Below are 22,370 nucleotides of genomic sequence, written 5' to 3' on the forward strand. Positions count from 1 at the left end.
AGCTCCTTTACCATTTTATATTTCTGTGAAATAGGAACAAAGGTCAAAGGAGTAGATCTTGATGCACCTGGAAGCATTAATGGAGTTCCACTCTTGGAGGTAGATTTGGATTCCTTTGAAGATAAACCATGGCGTAAACCTGGTGAGATTATTATGTGTTATGTTGATTTCAAAAAATGTATTGTTTGATGTTATCAGTAAAGTATTTTTGAGCATCAACTTAGGTTATTGTTTTTTCAAGGTTATTTTTATTGTGTTAAGCAAATGATGAGTAATAAAGACTTGTATTATTAAATTTGCCTGTGGTCTAGCATAACTGTAAATGTTGACATGCATGTTTATTATAATGCCAAATAATTTTGGTCAAAATGTTTTGTAGTCTTTTTGTTTTATGGTGGTAATTTTGAGAACTAGTAGAATAGAAGGGGTGGTAAGACTGCTAGAATATTAAAATTTATGTTTTAGTACTTCATTGTATTTTTTATAAAAAAATATTTTTAGTTGTAGATGGGCACAATACCTTTATTTATTTTATGTGATGCTGAGGATCAAACCCCTTGCTTCACACATGCAAAGCATATGCTTTACCACTGAGCTAGAATCCCAGCCCAGGTCATTGTATTTTTGCTGCTGTATAGCATTTAAATATTTGCACACTAAAAATATTTTTTTTCTTTAGGTGCTGATCTTTCTGATTACTTTAATTATGGGTTCAATGAAGATACTTGGAAAGCTTACTGTGAAAAACAAAAGAGGATACGAATGGGACTTGAAGTTATACCAGTTACTTCTACTACAAATAAAATTACGGTAATTAGTAAATATTCCAGAATATGCCTACCTTTTTTACTGTCCCACTTTTACTCCCCAAATAAGTCACATTTTCCCTATGAAGGTGGTTAAATGCTACATGATAGTTTAAAATTTTCATTCTCTTCCCTGTTTCTCTTCCTTTTCAGAGTTTCTTATTAATGATTATTTTTGTTCTTAGTTTCAAGTCACAAACTAGCTACAGCTAGTTTGTCTTTATATGGCCTATCAATTAAAATTTGTGTGGTATCTTAATGGGGAATATGTTATCTAACTTAGGCCGAAGACTGTACTATGGAAGTTACACCAGGTGCAGAGATCCAAGATGGCAGATTCAGTCTTTTTAAGGTGAATTTTAGTAAATTATCCTTGGTTGCTCTCATTTTTTGTTCTTGAGTCTGCTCCATACCACTATTGAAGGGTCAAATTTAAAGTAGAAATAGCTATCTTTTTTCCTAAACCTTCAGCTTCCTGGTGACTTACAAATTTGCTGATTGTTGTTTTATCTCCACTTTTGCAAGCGTGTGAATTTATAGCCTGTCATTACTAACAAATGCCAAGTTAAACTATTCTTCACTGTATTTTGTGGTTTTATTTTGAGTACAGCACATGTTTATTTATAGGAGGTGAAAGTTCATGGTAACAGGGTAAGCTGTCATTTTGTTTTGTAGCTCATGCTCTAAGTTTTATAAGCAGAATTAGGCTTATTTTTCCTAATTTTCTTTAAAAAAAAAAAAAAAGGTAAGAATAGTGCTATGGTTTTTTTCTATCTGTTTGACACTGAAATTGTTGGTGTGATGTCTCTTGTAGATCAAGGTGTTTTCAAGAGTTTTACACATTATCTGAGAGTCTCTAAGATCTCAACAAAAGGGATAAAGCCATTGATTTTTAAAATTAATACTTAAAAGGAGTCGGTTTATGTGAGAAACTTGAAGGATGATATTACCACTTTAGATATCAAGTCTGTCTTCTGGCTTCTCCATGCCATGGTAGGCTCATACCCAGTTCAAAAGTGAATATTATATTTTCATACTTGAAATTCGGTTGGGTAGTCTTTTCTTCCTTTCCCTTAATATTTGATTCTTAACATTGGGTGTCAGTGTGATAAAGATTTGGAGTGGCTTTTAGACTGGCAAAAATACTTAGGAAACTTATGATCTGCCTATGGAACTCTGCCCCTTTTGAGACTGCAGCGCTGTCTACCAAAATACTGCCTTATGCAATGCGTGTGCTATATCTGCAGATGTAGTTGCTCTGTTGGGCACAGTTCTGTATAGAGAATCAAATTTTAAATTTACATCCTACTATGGGTAAGTATTTGGTTCTTGTTCTGTTGCAAATATTTTGAAAGTACTTGATAAGATCTATCATATTTTAAAGGGTCATCAGGTTCTTTTTGGTAATGTTGTCTACTTAGGCATTGAATATTTTGTTATACTTGATTATGACGATGAGATAGAAAAGTTGTCTTAATTACCTCGATTGTTTGCAGTGGTGCTTTTTTTCTTCTAATAGAAATGAGACTTGTTATAAACTCAGCTTCCGGGTACTTTTTCATTTCTTTTATGGTAGACTTTTAAAAACAGAAAAAAAATCATAGGGGCTGGCTCTTATGGCTCTTACAGATGGAAGCCTGCTGTGATATATTTTATTCCCAAGAAACTTGGTATTATGTTTGCATCCCATTGTTTTTGTAGTAATGCAGTGTCCCCTCCCCCCACGAATACTAATGATTATGCTTATGCTTGTGTTATTTATTTATTTTTTTTCCTGAATAGTTTGTTTTCTTCAAGTTGGTTTTTGATGTTATTATTGACTTCTGACTTTGACTTTTCTCAAATGTTTATTGATTGTTGGCCATTCGCTTGTTTAAGAGTGGGCTGCTAAAAGTCAACTGGAAGTTCCTGTAGGATTAAGTTTTTTTCATGTTAGTATCTTTAGATTGTTTGCTCTCCCCCCCCCCCCCCTTATTTTTGTGATAATATGACTTTTCAGAGAAGGCATTCCAGTATTGTGCCTAGAGGATATGTGCCTGGCTGATTCAGATCTTCTGGGAGCTGGAGTTGTCAGTTTCTGAGCCTTTTGGGTCCTGCCATGTCTGATCAGGATGTCTTTGCTTTCTCTTAGCAACTCAGCATTCAGCTTTCTGTTCTGCTCAGTTACTATTTTCCTCATCTTTTTTCAAAGTCTTAAATGTCATTGCTGTCCCAAATGTTTTGTTCTTGTGGATTGAAACAAATTGTGATTATTTATGGCTTTGCCCTTTTCCTTTATTCACCCTAACATTATTTGGTAAATGTTTTCCTAGGTTATAGGAAAAAAATTAAAATTTTTTTTAGTTCTAATTAGTTATACATAATGGTAGAAAGCATTTTGATACATCATACATGGAGTATAACTTCTCATTCATTTTATTGTACATGATAAAATTTTTTGATAGTTATAATTTTTTGCATAATCTACTATTTGAGTATATCACTGTTTTCTAGGTTTCTTTTTTAAAATATTGTTCATATTAAACTTTTATAAAAATGCTGTAACGGACTAAAAAAACATTCAAAAAATAATTCCCAAACTTTGGTTCTTGGGTAGCATCATTTGGGTGAATATTTAACTTTTCTGGTGTATAGATTTTAAATGAACTACCTCCCCAGCCCTTTGTTTATTTTGAGCCAAGATCTGAGTAAGTTGCTCCGGGTGGTCTTGAACTTGTGATTTTCTGCCTCATACTCTGAAGTCACCCAGCCAAAATTACATTGGTTATAAACTCCATATCTTTTGAAGGAATTTGAGGAAGTGATATTTAAACTAAGCCCCAGAGTCAAACATTTATTAGAGTTCTTATTGAACACCAGATACTGATCTCTAGTTACTTTAGATACAGATTTGTTATACATAGTCCATGTCTTCAGAGATCCTGTAAACTGGCAATAGACAGTAATCATAAACAAAACAAGATACTTTCAGATAATGATACTAGTAAGAAATTATGGGAAAAAAAATGATTGGGAGTGGTTAGGGAAGGCCACTCTTAACGAGCTAATTGAATAAGACAGGAATCCTCCTATATCTGAAGGAACACATTGCAAGACCTTTTGGGTATTATAAAAGTTTCCATACATACCCAGGATAATGTTTAATGTGTGAATTAGGAAGAGCTAAACAATAATAAAATAGAATGATTATAGCAATATATTGTAATAAAAATTATGTGAATGGCCTCTCTCAAAATATCTTACTATATTGTAGATCTTAGTAACTTCAGAATACTTGTTTTTTCTTTGCTTACTGAATCTAGAACATTTACCTTTTCATTTAATGGAAGCACTTTACAGCTTCTCTTTGCATATCCAAATTGCCAGTATCACTACGCTTGTTTTGGGGGACTATTATTGAGTAAAATAAGGGTTAGGAACACAAGAACTATGATACCACCAAAGTCTTTCCAGTGTTCCAGACAGCTAAATGTTTAATGTACAGGTAGCACAGACAGGATGTACTAGACAAAGGGATTATTCATATCCTATGTGGGATGAAGTTAGAATGTTCAGAATTTTATTATGCTACTGTCATTGCACTGTTTAACTTACAAATTGTTTATTTTGGAATTTTTCATTTAATATTTTTGGTCTGCTTTTGACAAGTGGTAAATGAAAATACAGAAAGTGAAACCAAAGATCCGAGATAGGGAGGCTACTATTCTTGATTAGAAGGAGAAATCCATGAGTTCTATAGACAGAGCATTCCAAACAGAAGGGACATGTAGTATAAAAACCCTGGGAGGCTGGGGTTGTAGCTCAGTGGTAGAGCACTTGCCTAGCATGTGTAAGGCACTGGGTTCCATCCTCAGCACCACATAAAAAAATAAATAAAAGTATTGTATTCAGCTACAATTAGAAACATTAAAAAAAAAAAAAAGCCTGACAAATTAGTAGCTTATATGTTAAAAAGGACAAGAAAAAAAGACCATATGATTGGACATAGTAAAGATCAGTTGGGGAAGAATAGAGGAAAACAATGTCAGAGTAGTAAACAGGGCCCATGCCAAGTAGTCCTTGTAGGCTGCCAAGACATTGATTTTTTCCCTCCTAGTTGCAATAGGAAACTTGGACAGTTCTGAGCAGTGAAGAGACATTAGTTGATTTAAACTTATATTTTAATAGATTGCTTTGGCTGTGTATGGAGGATGGATTTTAGAGAGGTAAAAGTGGTGAGACAAGTTCATGTAGCAGAATGGCTGAGATTATATTGGTGGGTTTGACTTTGGGGGCAAATAGACATGTTGGGCACTGTTTAGTATAATAAGTGATCTAACTGTAAAAAAGCAAGATTTTTTTTCACATAATGACCTTTGGAATCAAATCAGTGGTTCAAATATATTAGAGTCAAATATCTAAGATTCTCTTTGTCTTTTCCTTTGGGAAAGGTCAGTGATGCTGAATTTAGATGGAAAGAGGACCATAGAATTTAGGGCCTAAGATATACTGTGATGTTATTTAAGTGGAGGGGGCTTTATAATAAATGGTGGGATTTTTGTATATGTTGTAAAGGTTAAGTTGACATATTGTACACTGACATATAGTTAATACTTAGGTGTTTGTTTTCCTTGAGTAATTTATGATAGAAATGTATGATGATAGAGCCATTTGTTTATATGAGGAAGACTCAGATAGGATCAGATTGGGGAAAATCAATAGTTTTTTGGCCAAGGCATCTTCGAGATTTCAATTAGACAAGTCAGATGTTGCATATAAATTATTTGTGTTCATTAGCACTATAATGTCAAGTCTGAGTATTCCTGACATCCCTAGACAGAGCAATGCATTTTTTTAAATTGTTTCCATAGCATCTTTTGTCTGTATTTTTCATAGCATTTATATATTGCATATTTTGAGGTCTGTTTTTCCCTGAGGTTTGGGATACATTGTATTTTTCTCTGATGTCTCAGCTTCTGGTATATAGTACGTGTTTTGTGGTTAATAAATGGTGAATGAATTATGTTCTGTTTTCCAGTCACCAAATCCTGTCAGTTTTACTTATCACATGCCTGTCAGTTCTACTTCAGTTTTTCTGTCTCCATTGCCTTAGTGTTGATCCTTATCTCCTTAGGATCAGTACATTTTAAATAGACGTGTTGGGTGCTATTTAATGTAATTAATAAGTGATCTAACTGTAATGGCTTAAAGCAAGATTTTTTTTTCCACATAATGACCTTTGGAATCAAATCAATGGTTCAAATATATTAAGAGTCAAATATCTGAGATTCTCTTATCTTTGCCTTTGGGAAAGGACAGTGATGCTGAATTTAGATGGAAAGAGGACCATAGAATTTAGGGCCTGCGATATATTGTGATGTTATTTAAGTGGAGGACAACTTTGATTAAATTTAATAATTTGATGATTATTTTAAGATAGAAGTTGAGATAAAAGCAAAAGAGCATAGACATAAGTCTAGAGGAGTATAACTAGACCATATTCAGAGGATCTGATGGAAGCAGAAAGCATGGGCAGACATGCTTTAATAATAATAGACAAATAATAGACTAAATGGATACCTGGTTTGGAAATAAGTATAGAGACTGAAGAAGTATGAAGGAGACAGAAGATTGATGATAAGTTTTTAGATCTATAGAACTGGCAGATGGTGGTACTGAGAGTGTGATGGGAAAATTGAAGAAATGGTATGGATTAGGGGCAGATTATTTGTATTTATGTTGCAGCAAATCTAAATAGAAAATGGTCAGAATGGCTAAAATGGCCACTAATTGTTTTGAATGAGGGTAGTGAACACAGATGGAAAAAATTCTTCAAGGCCTTTCTTGAACTCTGACAACTGGAGTTATACTGAGTATTTTGAACTCATTTATTGTATATCAGAAATAATTTGTGAAAGTTCCAAAGAGTTTTAATTTCTTGAGTATCTATGTGACAAAATTAATATTTTAGTAGTTGGAACATTTTGATCCCATAATCCATTTTGATGCCTTTCACTTAAGACTAATAAAGAAGTTAATTTTAATAAATATTCAGCCATAAAAATTTTTATATGTAACTTCATATAACATTTATAAATTTATAAATGTTATAAATTTAACATCTTAAGTATTTTGTGTTTTATATTAAATAAATAAGCTAATATTCTTGAATGTTTTTGTTTAAAGGTACAGCAGGGCAGAACTGGAAATTCAGAGAAAGAAACAGCACTTCCATCTACAAAAGCCGAGTTTACTTCTCCTCCATCTTTGTTCAAGACTGGACTCCCACCAAGCAGGTTAGTAGAAGAGTTGTAACTCAATTATTGTAAGGCATTGGTGTCTTTTATATTTAATTTGTGCTATATTAAGTATAAAGTTAGTTTCCCAGTGTTCTACCAACAAAAACTGGAACTTTGTGGTTCAAAATGAATTCTTTGTGAAAATATCTTCTGGATGCTATTGCATCTGGAAGAAGTAAAAGAAAACCTGGGTAAGCAAGAAATGAAGCACAGTATAAAGTTATGTGTATATATAAAGATAGTAATCTTAGTAAAGGTGATAAAAATGATCTTGCTCTTGTCTGTGTATGTTATTTTTAAAGATATTTGGCTTCCTACATCTAAGGGTTTTGCTGATCTTAGTAAAAGAGGTGGTAGAAATTTCATTCTAGACATCTTTCAAATTAAAAGCATTTTTTTCCTCTTTGATTTTAGTGCCAGTACCTAATTTTGTTCCTTTAGTTCACAAAGTACAAGATATAACTTGCAAACGTGGAAAATGTCCTTTTTACTCAATTGTGACAAATGTTTATCTGTTTCTCCATTACAAGGATAAGGGCAAAGGATAGGCTAAGGCTTGAGAAGTTTGATGATGCTGGCAGTTTAATCTTAGGTTAGATAAACGTGTCTGAAATCTGGGCCTGGAACCCAGCAATTTCTAGTTCTCAGCCAAGTTACTTACTATTTGTGTTACTTGTTTAAATTTATTTTGTACAGTTTTCTGTTTTTAATTGTATAATTTTTTATTGTCAAAAAATATTATACTTAATAATATACTAATGCAGGAAGAAACCTTATGGGAGCGTATAGTTTAACCCTTAGGTACAGATTTTTTATTTTAGCCAAAATTACATATCAGAAAGTGGTCCAAAATTTTTATGGATTGTCATTGACACATTCAAATGTGATTATTTAAACTAAATGCAATCTCATAGATTGATAAGAACTTATGATAGCTAAAGGATATTGATTTTTGTAATTCATAGTATTCCTTTAGATCTTCCTCTTTTTTTTTTTAAGGGAATCAATTTTCATTCATTCAGTTGCTGATGATTTGTAGTATAGTGTTATGAGCTTGGAATATGGAGTTATACTTCAAGGGTTCAAATTCTGTGTCTGAAACTTAATAGTTGTTTGTCTCTGGGCAAACTCCCACATCGTTTTAGGCTTGGATTTCGTAATCTATAAAATACTATAATAGCACTTCCTTCATTACATAGCTGTATATGTTAAATGCATTCATTTATGTAAAGTATTTCAGAACAGTGTGTGGTACGTAGAAAATATGCTGTTGATGTTTGCTGTTTTAATTAACTATTTAAAAATAATTAGCAGGTTTTCTGTACATTGCTTTTTGTTTATTATTTAAATTTAGGTCAGATTATATAAGACCTTATCCCATTATAAGAGCTTTGGCTTTTCCTGTCATTGAAATAAATGGGAAGCCATTGTCAGATTTTGAATGGAATAATTAGATAATCTTATTTAGGTGTTAATTTTCTGTTGAGCTGCTTTACTGTGAACATCCTATAGAGTAATTAAGGGAGGAAATGGTCCAGTTGGGAAGTTAACAGCAGTTATTAAAACAAGAGAGAGTTGTGATTTGGACTAACATGATAGTGGGGAGAAATAGTCAAATACTGGCTATATTTCAAAAAGTAGACCAGTAGCCTATTTTGATGGATTATGTATAGATTTTAGAGAAAAATAAATCAAGCATGAATACAAGATTTTTGCCCTACTCAAGTGGAATAATGGAGTCCTTTTTATGGAAACAGAAAAGATTACTGGAGGAGTGACTTCAGAAGGGGACGACTAAAAGTTCAGTTTAGGGCATAATAAAACTGAGATGCTTTTTCAACATACAAATAAAAATGTGAGTGGGAAATCGGATATGTGGGTTTGGAGTACAGGGGAGGAGTATTGGCTAGAGATATCAACTTGAGATGAACACTGTTCGGTAGTAAATGAAGCTATGAAATGGAATTTGAGCATAACAGAAGTATCAATAGAGAGTAAGAGAACAGAACTTTGAGGTATTCCTGTGTGGATTAGAAAAATAAAGGAACTCAGAAGGGACAAATAAAGAATAATGACTATTGAAGAAAACCCAAAGAAAAGGGTGTGTTTTAAAAAGAAATGATCAACTACCAAAAATTAAGAAAAGGAAGATTGAGAATAACTATTAGATTTTTATATGTGAAGGTCATTGGTGATCCTGACTGGGATCACTTTCAGCCATTCAAGGTAAAGTTAAAAGACTAGAATGGACTTAAGAGAAAATGGGAATAGAGGAGTTAGAAAAAAAATCTTAAAAAAATTTCAAGACTTCTAATTTTTTCAGTGGGGGCCAGTGCCAAGAAATGGAACAGTATTTGAAGGGAAGTGTGGCATCAGGAGGTGTTTCATGGTGAAAGTCATTGGAGCATTTAGTATACTTAGGGGTTGAGTTACTAGAGGAGAAATTGATCATGCAACAAGTGAGAAGGGGTCAGTTGTTGTAACACAGTCCAGAGGGCATGGACTATAACATGCTGAAGTTATCCTTAAGTAGGAGCATGGACAACAGACAATTTACTCATAACAGGAGAGAAAGTAGGATACAGAGCCCCATTGCATGTAAGTAGGTGGATAATGGAAATGGGAAAAGTTATTTCTCTCATCTTTTTCAAGTATGTGTTGAGGAGTAGTTAGGGTTCTAGGTGTTGAACTCACGGGTACTCTGTCACTGAGCCACATCCCTAACCCTATTTTATATTTTATTTAGAGACAGGGTCTCATTGAGTTGCTTAGTGCCTGTCTTTTGCCAAGGCTGGCTTTGAACTCATGAACCTCCTGCCTCAGCCTCCCAAGCCATTGGGATTACAGGCATGCGCCACTGTGCCCAGCGTAGCTAGAGTTTTCTCACAGGAGTGTAGGTTGTACCAGGTAAACATGTACTGAGCAGGTACTCAAGGGGTTGATAATAATGATGGACCATGGATCTAAGTAGAGATGGAGACAGTAAGGAGAGATGGGAGAACACAGATGGGCAAGGAACAAATAAAAAGTAGGTAAAGAAAGAATGGAAAAATTAGCAGGCCCATCATGACTAAAGAAAAAGTGAATAATTTATCTCTGCAACCTGTAGAAACTAAAATTACCTCGCATATCAATGCTGTCACTTTTGTGTATAAAGGACACTATTTACTAGAAAAATTGCTTTCTGGATTTATCTTCAGTTGACCAAAAGGATATTTTCTAGTCAATGTGAAATATTTTTTTAAAAAATTAATATAATTTTTATTCATATTTGTGGAGATTGGATAAAATCTTTGAATATAAAATTTTATTGACTTTAGAGAGAAGAGGATAATTTAGGTGTTAATTTTCTGTTGAGCTGCTTTACTGTGAACATTCTATAGAGTAATTAAGGGAGGAAATGGTCCAGTTGGGAAGTTAACAGCAGTTATTAAAACAAGAGAGAGTTGTGATTTGGACTAACATGATAGTGGGGAGAAATAGTCAAATACTGGCTATATTTCAAAAAGTAGACCAGTAGCCTATTTTGATGGATTATGTATAGATTTTAGAGAAAAATAAATCAAGCATGAATACAATGTTATTAAAACATAGTAGAGGCTACAAAATAGGCATTTGAGTAATTAGCTGCACTGTTGATGTAATTTCTATGTTTCCACTGCTAAAATCTTAGATTGCCTTACAAACTTATAAATGTTGATATGCTTGCATAGAACCTTATTAAAGAAAATTTTTGGTACCTTATCTGAAGAAGTACTGGGTTTCTAGTTTCTTATACTGCCCAGCAAATTGTTATACTTTAGTGAAAGGTTAATATTTAATATATTAGAAATTCTGCTTGATCTTCAAAAGGTTTTGTATTATTTACCTCTTTTGAAGTACATACATACAGAAAAGTGACATTAACAATTTACACCTTAGTAAGTTTTCACAAACTGATCATACTCATGAAAATCATTACATAGATCAATAAATAGAATATTACCATTCTCCTGAAAGTCCCTGTTTTACCTTCTTCATTTTTATTTTCTTAATATTTTTTGACAAAAATTCAAAATTCCAAAGAGTTGGAAGAAAAATACAAAAAACTTCCATATACACAGATTCACCAGTACTAACATGTTGTCATATTTGCTTTAATTTCTAAGAAGTATTTTTCTTCTGAACCTTCTGCATGTTAATTGTGAGCTTTACTTCCCTCTATCCCTAAATATTTCTGCATGTTTTCCTTAAGAGTAAGGACATTCTGTTACATAATCATAGGGCACAGTTATCAAAGTGAGAAAATTTTAATAATAATTGTATCTACATAGGTTATAAATTTTACCAATTATTCCAATAAGCCCTTTATTGCAGTTCTTTCCTTTCCTCCTGGAGTTAGAATTCAGTCTGGGATCATTCATTATATTTAATTCTTTTATCTCTTTATTCTTTTCAAATCTGGAAAAGCTGTTCAGCCTTTCATTATTTATATTGTGGTATTGAATTTTAGAAGAGTACAATTCAGTTGTTTCACAGATGATCCTTCAATCTGGGTTTGTCTAATGTCTCCTCATTATTAGATTTAGGCTTTGCTTTTGGCACAGTAGTAATATGTAAGTGATGTTGTGTCATTTCCAGTGCATTACTTGGGGATACATGATATCACTTTGACCCGTTATTTTACTAATGATGATAACCATCACTTACCTTGTGGGTGGCACCCTTCAGATTGCAGCACTGCACAGTTGCTGTTTCCCCCTTTGTATTTAATAATTTTGTGGAGAAACTGGGTGTAAATACCTCATTCCTTTACAAACTTCCCAAGAATTTTAGCATCCATTGATGGTTTTCATTTTAATCAGTTACTACTGTATTGGCTCAAATAGTGATTACAAACTATTATCTAACTATTTCTCTTCATATTTATTAGTTGGCATTCTACTTTTAAAATGAGGTTTCCCATCTACCTCACTTACTATCTCTTCGATTTAGTAATTCTTTTTTTATGTGTAAGAGAGCATGTATGTATGGCTTATGAAGAAGGCTTTTTTGTATATGTAGTGTATAAAGTGTATGTATGATTCATGTGTACTCTAATTCATTTTGATGCTCAAATTGTACAGGTTTAGGTCAGTGGGAGCTCTCTTTAAATAGGCTTCTGTAACTTTTTAACGTGTCACCATTTTTTTTTTAATATTCTTTATTATATGTCATTACTAAGACGTTCCAGGCTTACCTTGTACTTTCCCTGCTTTTTCCCAAGAAGCAGTCATTTATTGAAGGCACTCTCTACCTCTTAGTGGGAAATGGTAATTAAAAACAGAGACCAGAGTGCTGGCTATGCTTATTGTATTGAAGAACCATTATTTCCAGGCCTTTTCAGTACTCAGGAAAAAATAATTTCAATATGAAATTGTCTGTATGCATGTTCTTTTTACAAAATTTTAATCATGAAATTATATTTCTTTTGCATTTAGTTCAACCCCAGAGTTCCTAATTCTCTTCTCTTCACCTATTCCATGTTACATCTCCCTTTTCTCACAGAGAGAACTTAGATCTCAACAGTTTTATAAATTTTCATTTGATTGATGTTCAAGTACACCTAAAATAGATTCAGAACTTCTCTACACTTACATTACAAAAAGCAAACCCAATAGGTAGAGTTCAAGATTCGTTTGCATTTCTTTTTTTTTTTAAGACTGAAGGTGAATAGTCAAAGTATTGCGTTCAAAAATATCCTTCAGTGGTTATGTTATTTAAAATATAATTTGTTTCATTATATATGTTTTCACTTTTTTAAAATGTTTTTTTTTAGTTGTTGATAGACCTTTATTTATTTATTTTTATATGTGGTGCTGGGAATTGAACCCAGTGCCTCACATATGCCAGGCAAGTGTGCTACTGTTGAGCCATAGCCCCAGCCCCTAGGTTTTCACTTTTAGCATTTCTTTTTTTTTTTTTTTTGGCATGGTTACTGATAATTTTATTTTTTGCTTATGTTAAATATTGAAAATAGCTTTAAAGACAAGAATATCCAAAGGTATATAAAGACTTTGTCATTCTTGTTTTATTATTGTGAGATTTCATTCCATTTTGTTTATGGTTTGTTCTTGTGTCCCTTTTTACATAAGTAAGCATATATATTTTGCTAGTTTCTTTGCATGAGCATTTTATTAGACTTTTAAAGGGCTGGCAAGAGTGTAAATAGCTGAACTTTTTATAGAGTATGTCACTGGGGGATAAAATTAACTTTGTAGTTTTACTGTGAAATAGTTGTTACTTTGAAATGGAATTTTAATAAAATATATGTATTTAGTATATCGGTTCTAAATACATATATTAGTGTATATGAAAATAATTAGTATTATTCTTAACTGGTTGCACTAACAATACCTATATCTGTTATTGAAAAATGTAGGGAAGGAAATACCAAAATTTTGAATAAGATTTTGTGAAACTATAGAAATTAATGTTATTCATTCATAGTCACGGAAATTTATTTTTTGATAATTTATTTTAACCTGAAACAAACGCTTGGTACTTTTCTTATTTCTGCATTTTGACATCATGCTATGTTGAATATTTCTAAAAATATTCTTGAGTTATAATATATTGGTAATACTAGTATTTAGATGTCCCTAGTAGTCTTAGTTCCACAGCAGGTATTTTATATGACTTGAAAAGGATGATACTATAGGAACATGTTAAAGAACTTTAGCAAAATCATGTCAAGGAAAAAAAGAAAGAAACAGTACAAGGGGGGTCAGAGACAACAATATGTAAGAAAAAACATAGAAAATTTATCTCACCAGAAACAGCACCTCTTCTCAGTCTCAGACAAGTACTGCCTCCAGAAAAGCCAATTCAAGCGTTGGGAAGTGGCAGGATCGATATGGGAGGGCCGAATCACCTGATCTAAGGTAAGGCTATTTTTAAACATTGGATAATCCCTGATGTTTGGATCATCAGTGTTGTTTTGTCTCATTAGTAAGATAAGAAATTTCGATTAGTCTACCATATTTTTACCCCCCATATTATGCTTTTTTAGAGTATAGTTAAGGGTTTTTTAGTTACCTTATTAATGAAGACCTAGCATGTATCTTGCCACTCATCCTTCTGGCTTTTTATAATACATAATAAATTGTATTAAACCACACTAAAGGGTGGTCAGTAAATATTTTACTCTCCCCCTTGCTGCAGGTTATCTCTTCTTTTTCATATAATATCCTGTTAAAATATTCCCAGGTGCTTTTTACCACCTATGGAGTAAAATCTAACCTTTGAGACAGTATTTAGAGCCTGTAAAATTTGACTCCACTTAAATCTTTTCAATTTTTACACCCAACAGTAGTGTATAAACCTCTTATTCCATTAAGTGGGTCTACTGTCTGTCCTGGTTTGTACTATTTTCCTTATTGTTATGCTTTGATGACTTACCTCCATAGAATTTTGGTTTGTTTTCTAAATTTTATATTTACAAAGCATATAATCTTTTATCATTTCTCTGAGCCTGTGAAATAGAAGTATAACTTTATTCCTAAGGGATATAATGAGAAGCAACTGTGTTAGTATGTGAAAATGCGTTACCAATATTAACCAGCCTGAGAGATTATGCTTCAGTGCCTGAAATGGGAATAAAGACCAAGATAGCTTCCAAATATAACCATAGAAGTTTTAAATAACTGTGGTATTGTAAGGGTATTTCTTTTTGTTACAAATTATTAGACTTTCTTTCTATACAACTTATTTTTTAAAGTACTTTTTGTATCTTATGATGATGGCTTTGAATTAAATAGTTTCATAACACCTTAAAATAAGCAAAGGGAAGAAACAATTTGACTTCTTAGATTTCTTTTTCTATGGAGTCTTAATTATATATTTCCCATGAGTTGTAAGAATTTCTAGTCAATTTACTTTAATAGAATTTCCTGTTAGGAGAGAATAAGCTTAGACATTGTCAAAAGTAGGTATTCCTCTCAGTAAAAAATAATTTGACTATAAAGAGTATTAAAACTACAGTTTAGTAACTAATACAGATAAAAATGTGTTATCTGTGTTTTCAGTGTAGTGTTACCTGTGTTGCTTTAGCAGGTTAAAGAATGAAAATTTATATATCTTATTTTAACAGTACTTTTTTTCATATGTATTGTATACTAGAAATGAAAAATTTCCAGAGCTGTTTTAAGGAAAGAAAACTTTAACAAATGTGGACATGAACTTTTTCACACTTGTCATCTCTATGGAATCCAAAGTGTTAAATGCTCACTAATATAATTTCTCTGTTACTAACTTTATTTAGTGCATGGAGAAATACTTGGAATTGTCTTTAAAGTGATCAGTAACATCAATAGCCCATTTAATTAGACAATAAGAATTTTAGTTATAAAATTATTATGCTATTGTTAATGAGCCATCTTTGTATATAAAGAATAAAATTTTCTTAACAATTGTCTCATGGCTAAGTATTGGATTTGGATCTTAGGTGTAGTTTTGTCAGTAACTCCCTGTGTGAATTAAGTAGAGTCTCTAAAGTCTATTTCTTCATTACCACTGTGTAAAATATTGGGGCTAGACTATGCAATCTGGAAAGCTTCTTCCTTTGGTCCTGAAATTTTTCTTATTTTCTGGTTAGTTCCTGGTTTATGATGAAATAGAAGATCTTGGGAATTAGGGAATTTGCCCCAGTTCACAGGTAGTTAAGCAGCAAACCCTGGGTTAGAATCCCTTCACTGTAGGCAAGTTATCCTTTGTAGGCAAAGTGTCATAGGAATACATTAAATCCATTATTTTTTAATTTTAAAGTTTATATTTTTTTGTACTGTTTGAACATCTGAAATTTCTTTTATATCAGTCATTTACTTAGAATTTTAAAAATTTTGTTTCATTTTTTATATAATATTTTATTTCTTGAAACAATTTGGCTGGTTTATGGGAGAATATTGGTTCTCCTACCTGAAAATGATGCATCTCAGTGCTTACTCTATGTAAACTTCCTCCACACTCCCTTCTCCCCCTTTAAAAAAAAAAAACAACAACTTTGGAAACAAAAAGAACCTCTCCATTCTGACTTTGTGATTATGTTGGGAAATATATGTAATAGGAAAGTGAATACTGTATTTTCAGTGCATTTTTTTGTATTTTTGAAAATTCCAAAATCCCTAGGTAAGAGCTGTTTTTCTCTTTTTAAGCATTGTATAAGTGTGTGCATGTGTATGTAGAGTATATACACTGTATGTGTATACACACACACTTAATGTTAAAATAGAAAGCTAGATTTCAGCTTTTTTTTTTTTCTGTTTTGTTTTATGTGTGTATGTGTTGTGTTTTTTTGGCGGGGGGATGCCAGGGAATTGAACCCAGGGGTGCTTAACCCCTGAGCCACAGCTCAGCTCCCCCCCCCCTTTATTTTATTTTATAGTTTTTAGCTGTAGTTGGACACTTGCCTTTATTTAATTTATGTTTATGGGGTGCTGAGGATTGAACCCAGGGCCTCACATGTGCTAAGCCAAGTGTTCTGTTCCTAGACCCCCTTTTTATTTTTTAGGAGCTCTGTTCCTAGACCCCCTTTTATTTTTTATTTTGAAACCAGGTCTTCCTAAGTTGCTTGAGGTCTTGCCATATTGCTGAAGGTGGCCTTGAACCTGACATCCCCTTCCTTAGCCTCCAGAGTTACTGGGATTACAGGAGTGCACCACTATCCCCAGCTCAGCTCTTATATTTAATGTAATTGAGAAATGTGGACTTTGAGGCATTGCTTAAATCTGAAGGTTGAAATTCTTTTAATAAGCTACTGTATTTGAAGCCTTGGACTTCTTACCTCACACTAATAACTCTTAATTTGCATAACAATGTTTTTCAAACATTTTAAATAGTATTCTTTAAGCTAATTTGGTATCTATAACAATGGCATTTTATTAAGTTTGCTTCATAAATTCAAATTTGTAACACTTAGAAAACCAATTAGAAGATTGGAGCACTTTTAGAAAATAAACAGAAAATTAAAATTCATATATTATCATTGATTGTTGGCTATAACCTACCCTAATATCCAGTTTATTTCTTGTTTCCATTTTATAGTATCAAATTCTTTTAGATAATGAATTTCAAATTCTGTTTTTTTTTTTTTTTTTAAAACGCTTATGTTCCTGTCTCAGAATACTTTTTACCTGATTGAGATTCTTCAATGAGGATTGGTAAAATTGCTTTTCAGTGTTGAATCACTAATATATTAAAACCTACTTATACCTTGTATAATAAACAAGCACAAAACTTGTAATAAAACGGGATGTTTAATGCACATTATGTCTAAAAAAATCACTTCTTCATCTGTTCTTAAATACCTATTTTATGTGTCAGTGAGACAGACCTTAGTGTATTTGAGCACTCTGCATGCTTCTATAATTTATAGCTTATGAGATTTTATGTGATTGGATGTATGAAGGCCTTTGTTATTTTATAAAAAGTTTCCTGGAGAGCTGTGATTTTCCTTGTCAGTGATAAATTTAAAGGCGTGAATTTAAGCATAAATATTGCAGGTAAAACTTTATTGCAAGCTCTGTACAAAAATGAATAAACTTGATTGCATTAATGAACACTTTCATGCCCTCCAGTGAGTCAGTTTGAACATATTTCATCTTTAAGCATTCAAGGCCTTTTGTTTTGTTGTAAATAAAGCTTAAAAAGTAACAATATTTCACTAATTCAGGTCCCAGAAAATTAGCGTGGAAATTATTGGTTTTTGGAAGAAGGGGAAGGGCATACTGAGTTGGGAAAGGCATACTGTAAAGGAGTATATGGAACCTGAAACATGGTACTGCAATTTTAGTATGCAAAAGAGCCTTTTGGCTCATCATAAAAATGAAGTTAATTGAATTTATGCCTCATTTGCAATGTTTTTCTTTATGGCTGAGTAATACTCCATTGTGTATATATACACCATGTTTTCTTGTTCGTTCCTCTGTCAAAGGTAACATAGGTTGGTTCCATTACTTGGCTATTGTGAATTGTGCTGTTGTAAACATGGACGTGATTGCATCCCTGTAGTATGCTGATTTTAGATCTTTTGGATATATACTGAGGAGTGGGTACTGTGGATAGAACCTGGGACCTACTATCACTGAGCTACATTCCCATCCTTTTTTAGTTTTTATTTTGAGACAGGGTCCACTTAGTTCCCTGGCTGGTAAGGAATTTTTGATCCTGCTGCCTCAGCCTCCTAGGTTACTAAGATTATAGGCATATGATACCACACCTGTAAATCACAGGTTTTATCCATCTCTTTTAAAATTGGTGCTAAGAGGAAATAAATCACACCTCCTTGAAGATGTTTTAAATTCTGTGATTTGTATTTTGGATGTATGTTATTTTTCTAGTTAGGATTTTTGTTTAATAAATCCATCTGAACTCTAGAAAATATTAAATTTTCTTTACAAAAGTATGTAATGAGTTTCACCTTATGTTAATTAATAGGCCTTGATAGTATGACTCTATTGAGCAGTAAAGCATTAAATATTAATTTTCAACAACTAACTTTTTTCAAGAAGAAAATCAAATGCCTGTTGGTCTCTTCTTTGAATATGTTCTTTATGTTGTAGTCTGTAGTCTTCACTTTGACTGTTTGTTGGAATTACTTGGGAGACCTTAAAAAAGTATTGATACTTAGACCTTAAAAAAATATTGATACTTGTTTTAAATAGTGTGATATGCACTCTGGGCATCATGGTTCTTTCTTTCTTTCTTTTTTTTCTTCTCCATATTTTATTGGTGCATTATAGTTGTACATAATGATGAGCTTTGCTGTTACATATTTGTACATACACACAATATAACAATATAATTTGGCCAGTATCACCCCCAGCACTCCCCTCGCATCAATACTTCCTACCCTTTAATTCCTTTCATCCTCAAATCTCCCTTTGTTTTCCATGAGATCTGCCCCCAGTTTTCTTTTCCTTTTCTTCCCCAGCTTATGTATATCAGAGAAAACATAAGTCCCTTGACCTCTGGGTTTGACTTACTTTGCTTAGCATAGTCTCTAGTTCCATCCATTTTCCTACAGATGACATAATTTCATTTTTCTTATGGCTAAATAAAATACACACCATATTTTCTTTATTCATTCATCTGTTGATACACACCTAGTCTGGTTCCATAGTGTTGCTGTTGTGAATTGTGTTGCTATAAACATGGGTATGAATGTATCACTATAGTATGATGACTTTAATTCTTTAGGATAAATACTGAGGAGTGGTATAGTTGGGACTTAATTATGGTGGCCCCAAGCCTAGTCTCTTGAGAAACCTCCATACTGATTTCCATAGTGGTGGTACTAATTTACAATGCCACCAACAGTGTAAAAAGTGTTCCTTTTTCTCCACATCCTTTCAGCATTTATTATTATTTCTATTCTTGATGATTACCATTCTGATTCGTGTGAGATGAAATCTCAGGGTAGTATTAATTTGCCTTTTCCTAATTGCTAATGATGTTGAACTTTTTTCCATATATTTGTTGGCCATTTGTATTTCTTCATTTGAGAAGTGTCTTTTTAATTCATTTTGGGCATAAGGATTCTTAAAAGCTCCCCAGATGAATGATGATGTACAGGTAAATTGAGAATCATTTTAATGTGAAGACTTAATTCTGGCTGGGCATAAAAATTAAGATCAAATGCTGGCTGGGCATTTTGGATTTTGAAGTAAAATGATAGATTTAGCTATAATGAACTGACATTTGCATGGCGTTTTATAGCCTCATTGAGTTCTTTATGGGCTTTTCATTTAATTTATATTCTCTGCCTCTTTGGAAAGTCTTTTGGTTGGTAACCATTATCAGGTGAATTATGCTGCTGGAAGCAGAGTGCTAAATAATATATTTGCCCAAAAGAAATCCTATACATAAAAATATTTTCCCCAATTCAGGCTTTTCCCTCCATTTAAAATGTCCTTGCTTCTCATTGTCTAAATCCATCCTATTTGTCTTTCAAGGTTCATTTCTTTCCTACAGTAGCTTAAAAAGATGTTACACTGATTTCTGTGCAGAACTGTACAGCCATATCTTTAAATACATGATCTGATTTAGACATCATGCCAATTGCATCTGTCTTGGGAATATGAAAATACCACATTCTAGTTTTTCCCCTAGAGAATAGACTTCTGTACTGTCTGCCACTCAATTCTCATTAGAAGCTCTATTATGAGAAAAATAGATTTCCATAAGAATATGCGATTCATCCTTTCTTTTAAAATAGCGATTCTCAACTTTTCCTTAAAGTAATAATCTTTTTGAAATTTTGCTGCAAACCATGGTCCCTTGTTTGAAATTTACATATATACACATGCATTTATTTAGGTTCAGGGCCTCTTGATTCTTCTTAGAGAACCATGTGTGCTAGTTAGGAACACTTGCTATCAAAAACATAGTAAGTCCTTAGATCAAGCCTGACCATTCAGAGGAATAAATACTCAGACCACATTGTTTTGCTTGCTTTTATTTTAATTGCTTCTTATTGTTATGCTTTGTATAGATAGCATTGAGGAAGATTTTGAGAAATAGCTCCGAGATTTACTTTTGTTTTGTTGTAATGTTGGAAACTTCGGAGCTTTTCAGAGAATGGAGTTACAATCCATTAGTGGTTATGAAATCAATTTGCTGATTCCTACCAATATATTGTTTATTTTGCTTTTTTCCTCTTATATATAAATATTAACATTAAATTAGAGTTGATTTTAATATTTTTTCTTTATGGTAAGCATTATCTCGTGAAACTTTTTCTTTAGGTTTTATATACTATCATTATGTTCTGAATTGCCATGCAAAATGTATTTCTCACTATGTTTTTAAAAACTCTTCAGCTCTCATGCTTTCTCTTAAGTGGACTCAAAGACCAGAGTTTTTCTCCTTATTATCATCTATATGGAAATAATAATATTTATTATGAGGAATAAACATATGTAAAACCCTTATAGAACAGTGTTTGTCTAACAGAGTAAGTGCTTAATAAATACTGCTATTACCAGCAAAAGCAAACTTCAGAGGAAATGATTTTTTATCTTATGTACATTAAAGATTTTTATATCAAGGATGTTCTTTGCTTTGATTGCTAAAAATAAGTAGCTCAGAAATCAAATTATGGCAAAAGATTAACAATTAACCTTTTTACTATCTTTGCTTGGCCCCAAGTTTTCTATTAAAAGTTTTTGTTGCATCTCTGCAAGCAGCCCTTAAACTTTTTCTGAGATATCAGAATCATAAAAATATGATATTTTAAATTAATTCCATTATAATTTTAGAGATATTTTCATATTCATCTGTTCCGTGAAGCAAGGTAGAAACTCTTGTGAACCTTCATTACCTGTTTAAACCGTAGACTTGACTTGGATATCCAATGTAGTTAGTTTCTGTCTTAAGATTTTACTAGATGGTTGAGTTCAATTTAGAGAAGAGAATTGTTATAGTGGCATTAGCTATCTAGCTTATTGAACAAGTTTGCAGACCCCAATTCAACCTTTAGTACATCTTAAGTTATAGATTTCCTCATATTGAAGCTCTACTAAATGTTTTTATGCAATGAAATAAAAAGCTGTCCTTCAAGAACTTTCATAGAGGGCTGGTAATATACCTCAGTGGTAGAAGTCTTGTCTAGCATGCCCAGGATTTCATCCCTAGCACTAGGAAGGGGGAGAAAACGTTCATGGGATAATACAGCTCAATATTGTTTTCCAAATTATAACATCATAATAACATCAAATTTTTAAATTATTTGTGTTAAATATTATTTGCTTTTGGTAACTTAAGTATATGCTGTGTACCTGTCATAAGACATTTGCAAGTAAATTTCATTTATCATTAATTAAAGGTAAATCTGTGAATGGTAAAAATGCCTGTGCAAAGAGGTCTTAATGAAAATGTAGGAAATTGGAATTTTCTGAACTTCACTGTAGGAATATACACTTCTTAAGAATGCTTTCTTGTATCCTTTTAGAAATAGTATCTGCCGTTTTGAATTTTTAGTAATCAGGCCATTTAAAGCTGGTGGGGGGAAGCGAATTTCTCTGACCATATTTAAGACAAATTTTAAGATGAATATTCTTGTGTGTTCCAGGTTTTTTGAAAACCTAAGGCCCTTAAAGATCGGTGGTAAAAGACAGCTAATTGAAGTCTTTCCCTTTAACAGAAAAGTTGAGAGTCATGTCTAGATTTGATTTTTATTGCTTTTAACAACTTGGGAAATTCCAATCTAAATTGTAAACGTAAACACAGTTGGGAGAATTTGGTCTTGACAGAAATAAATTTAAACATGGAA

The 22,370-nt window shown here is 32.5% G+C and overlaps 1 protein-coding gene across 16 annotated transcripts in view; it reads left to right on the plus strand.

Annotated features, from left to right (window-relative positions):
* Fip1l1 (factor interacting with PAPOLA and CPSF1) overlaps window positions 1-22,370 on the plus strand; it is a 71,263-nt gene that overhangs the window by 12,342 nt on the left and 36,551 nt on the right. For 4 of the 16 annotated variants that reach the window (XM_046461437.2, XM_046461511.2, XM_046461588.2 and 1 more), the window contains 5 exons: window positions 35-142; window positions 680-810; window positions 1,090-1,158; window positions 6,972-7,081; window positions 13,879-13,986. In XM_046461437.2, coding sequence (XP_046317393.1) covers window positions 35-142; window positions 680-810; window positions 1,090-1,158; window positions 6,972-7,081; window positions 13,879-13,986 — 526 coding nt within the window. The remainder of the gene's footprint in view (window positions 1-34; window positions 143-679; window positions 811-1,089; window positions 1,159-6,971; window positions 7,082-13,878; window positions 13,987-22,370) is intronic. The other 12 variants (XM_046461873.2, XM_046461972.2, XM_046462114.2 and 9 more) reach the window with 3 other exon arrangements.

The sequence above is a fragment of the Marmota monax genome, unplaced genomic scaffold (genome assembly GCF_021218885.2).
Source record: "Marmota monax isolate L192 unplaced genomic scaffold, Marmota_monax_Labrador192_F-V1.1 WCK01_AAM20220418_F8-fsc00025, whole genome shotgun sequence".
Taxonomy (NCBI): domain Eukaryota; kingdom Metazoa; phylum Chordata; class Mammalia; order Rodentia; family Sciuridae; genus Marmota; species Marmota monax.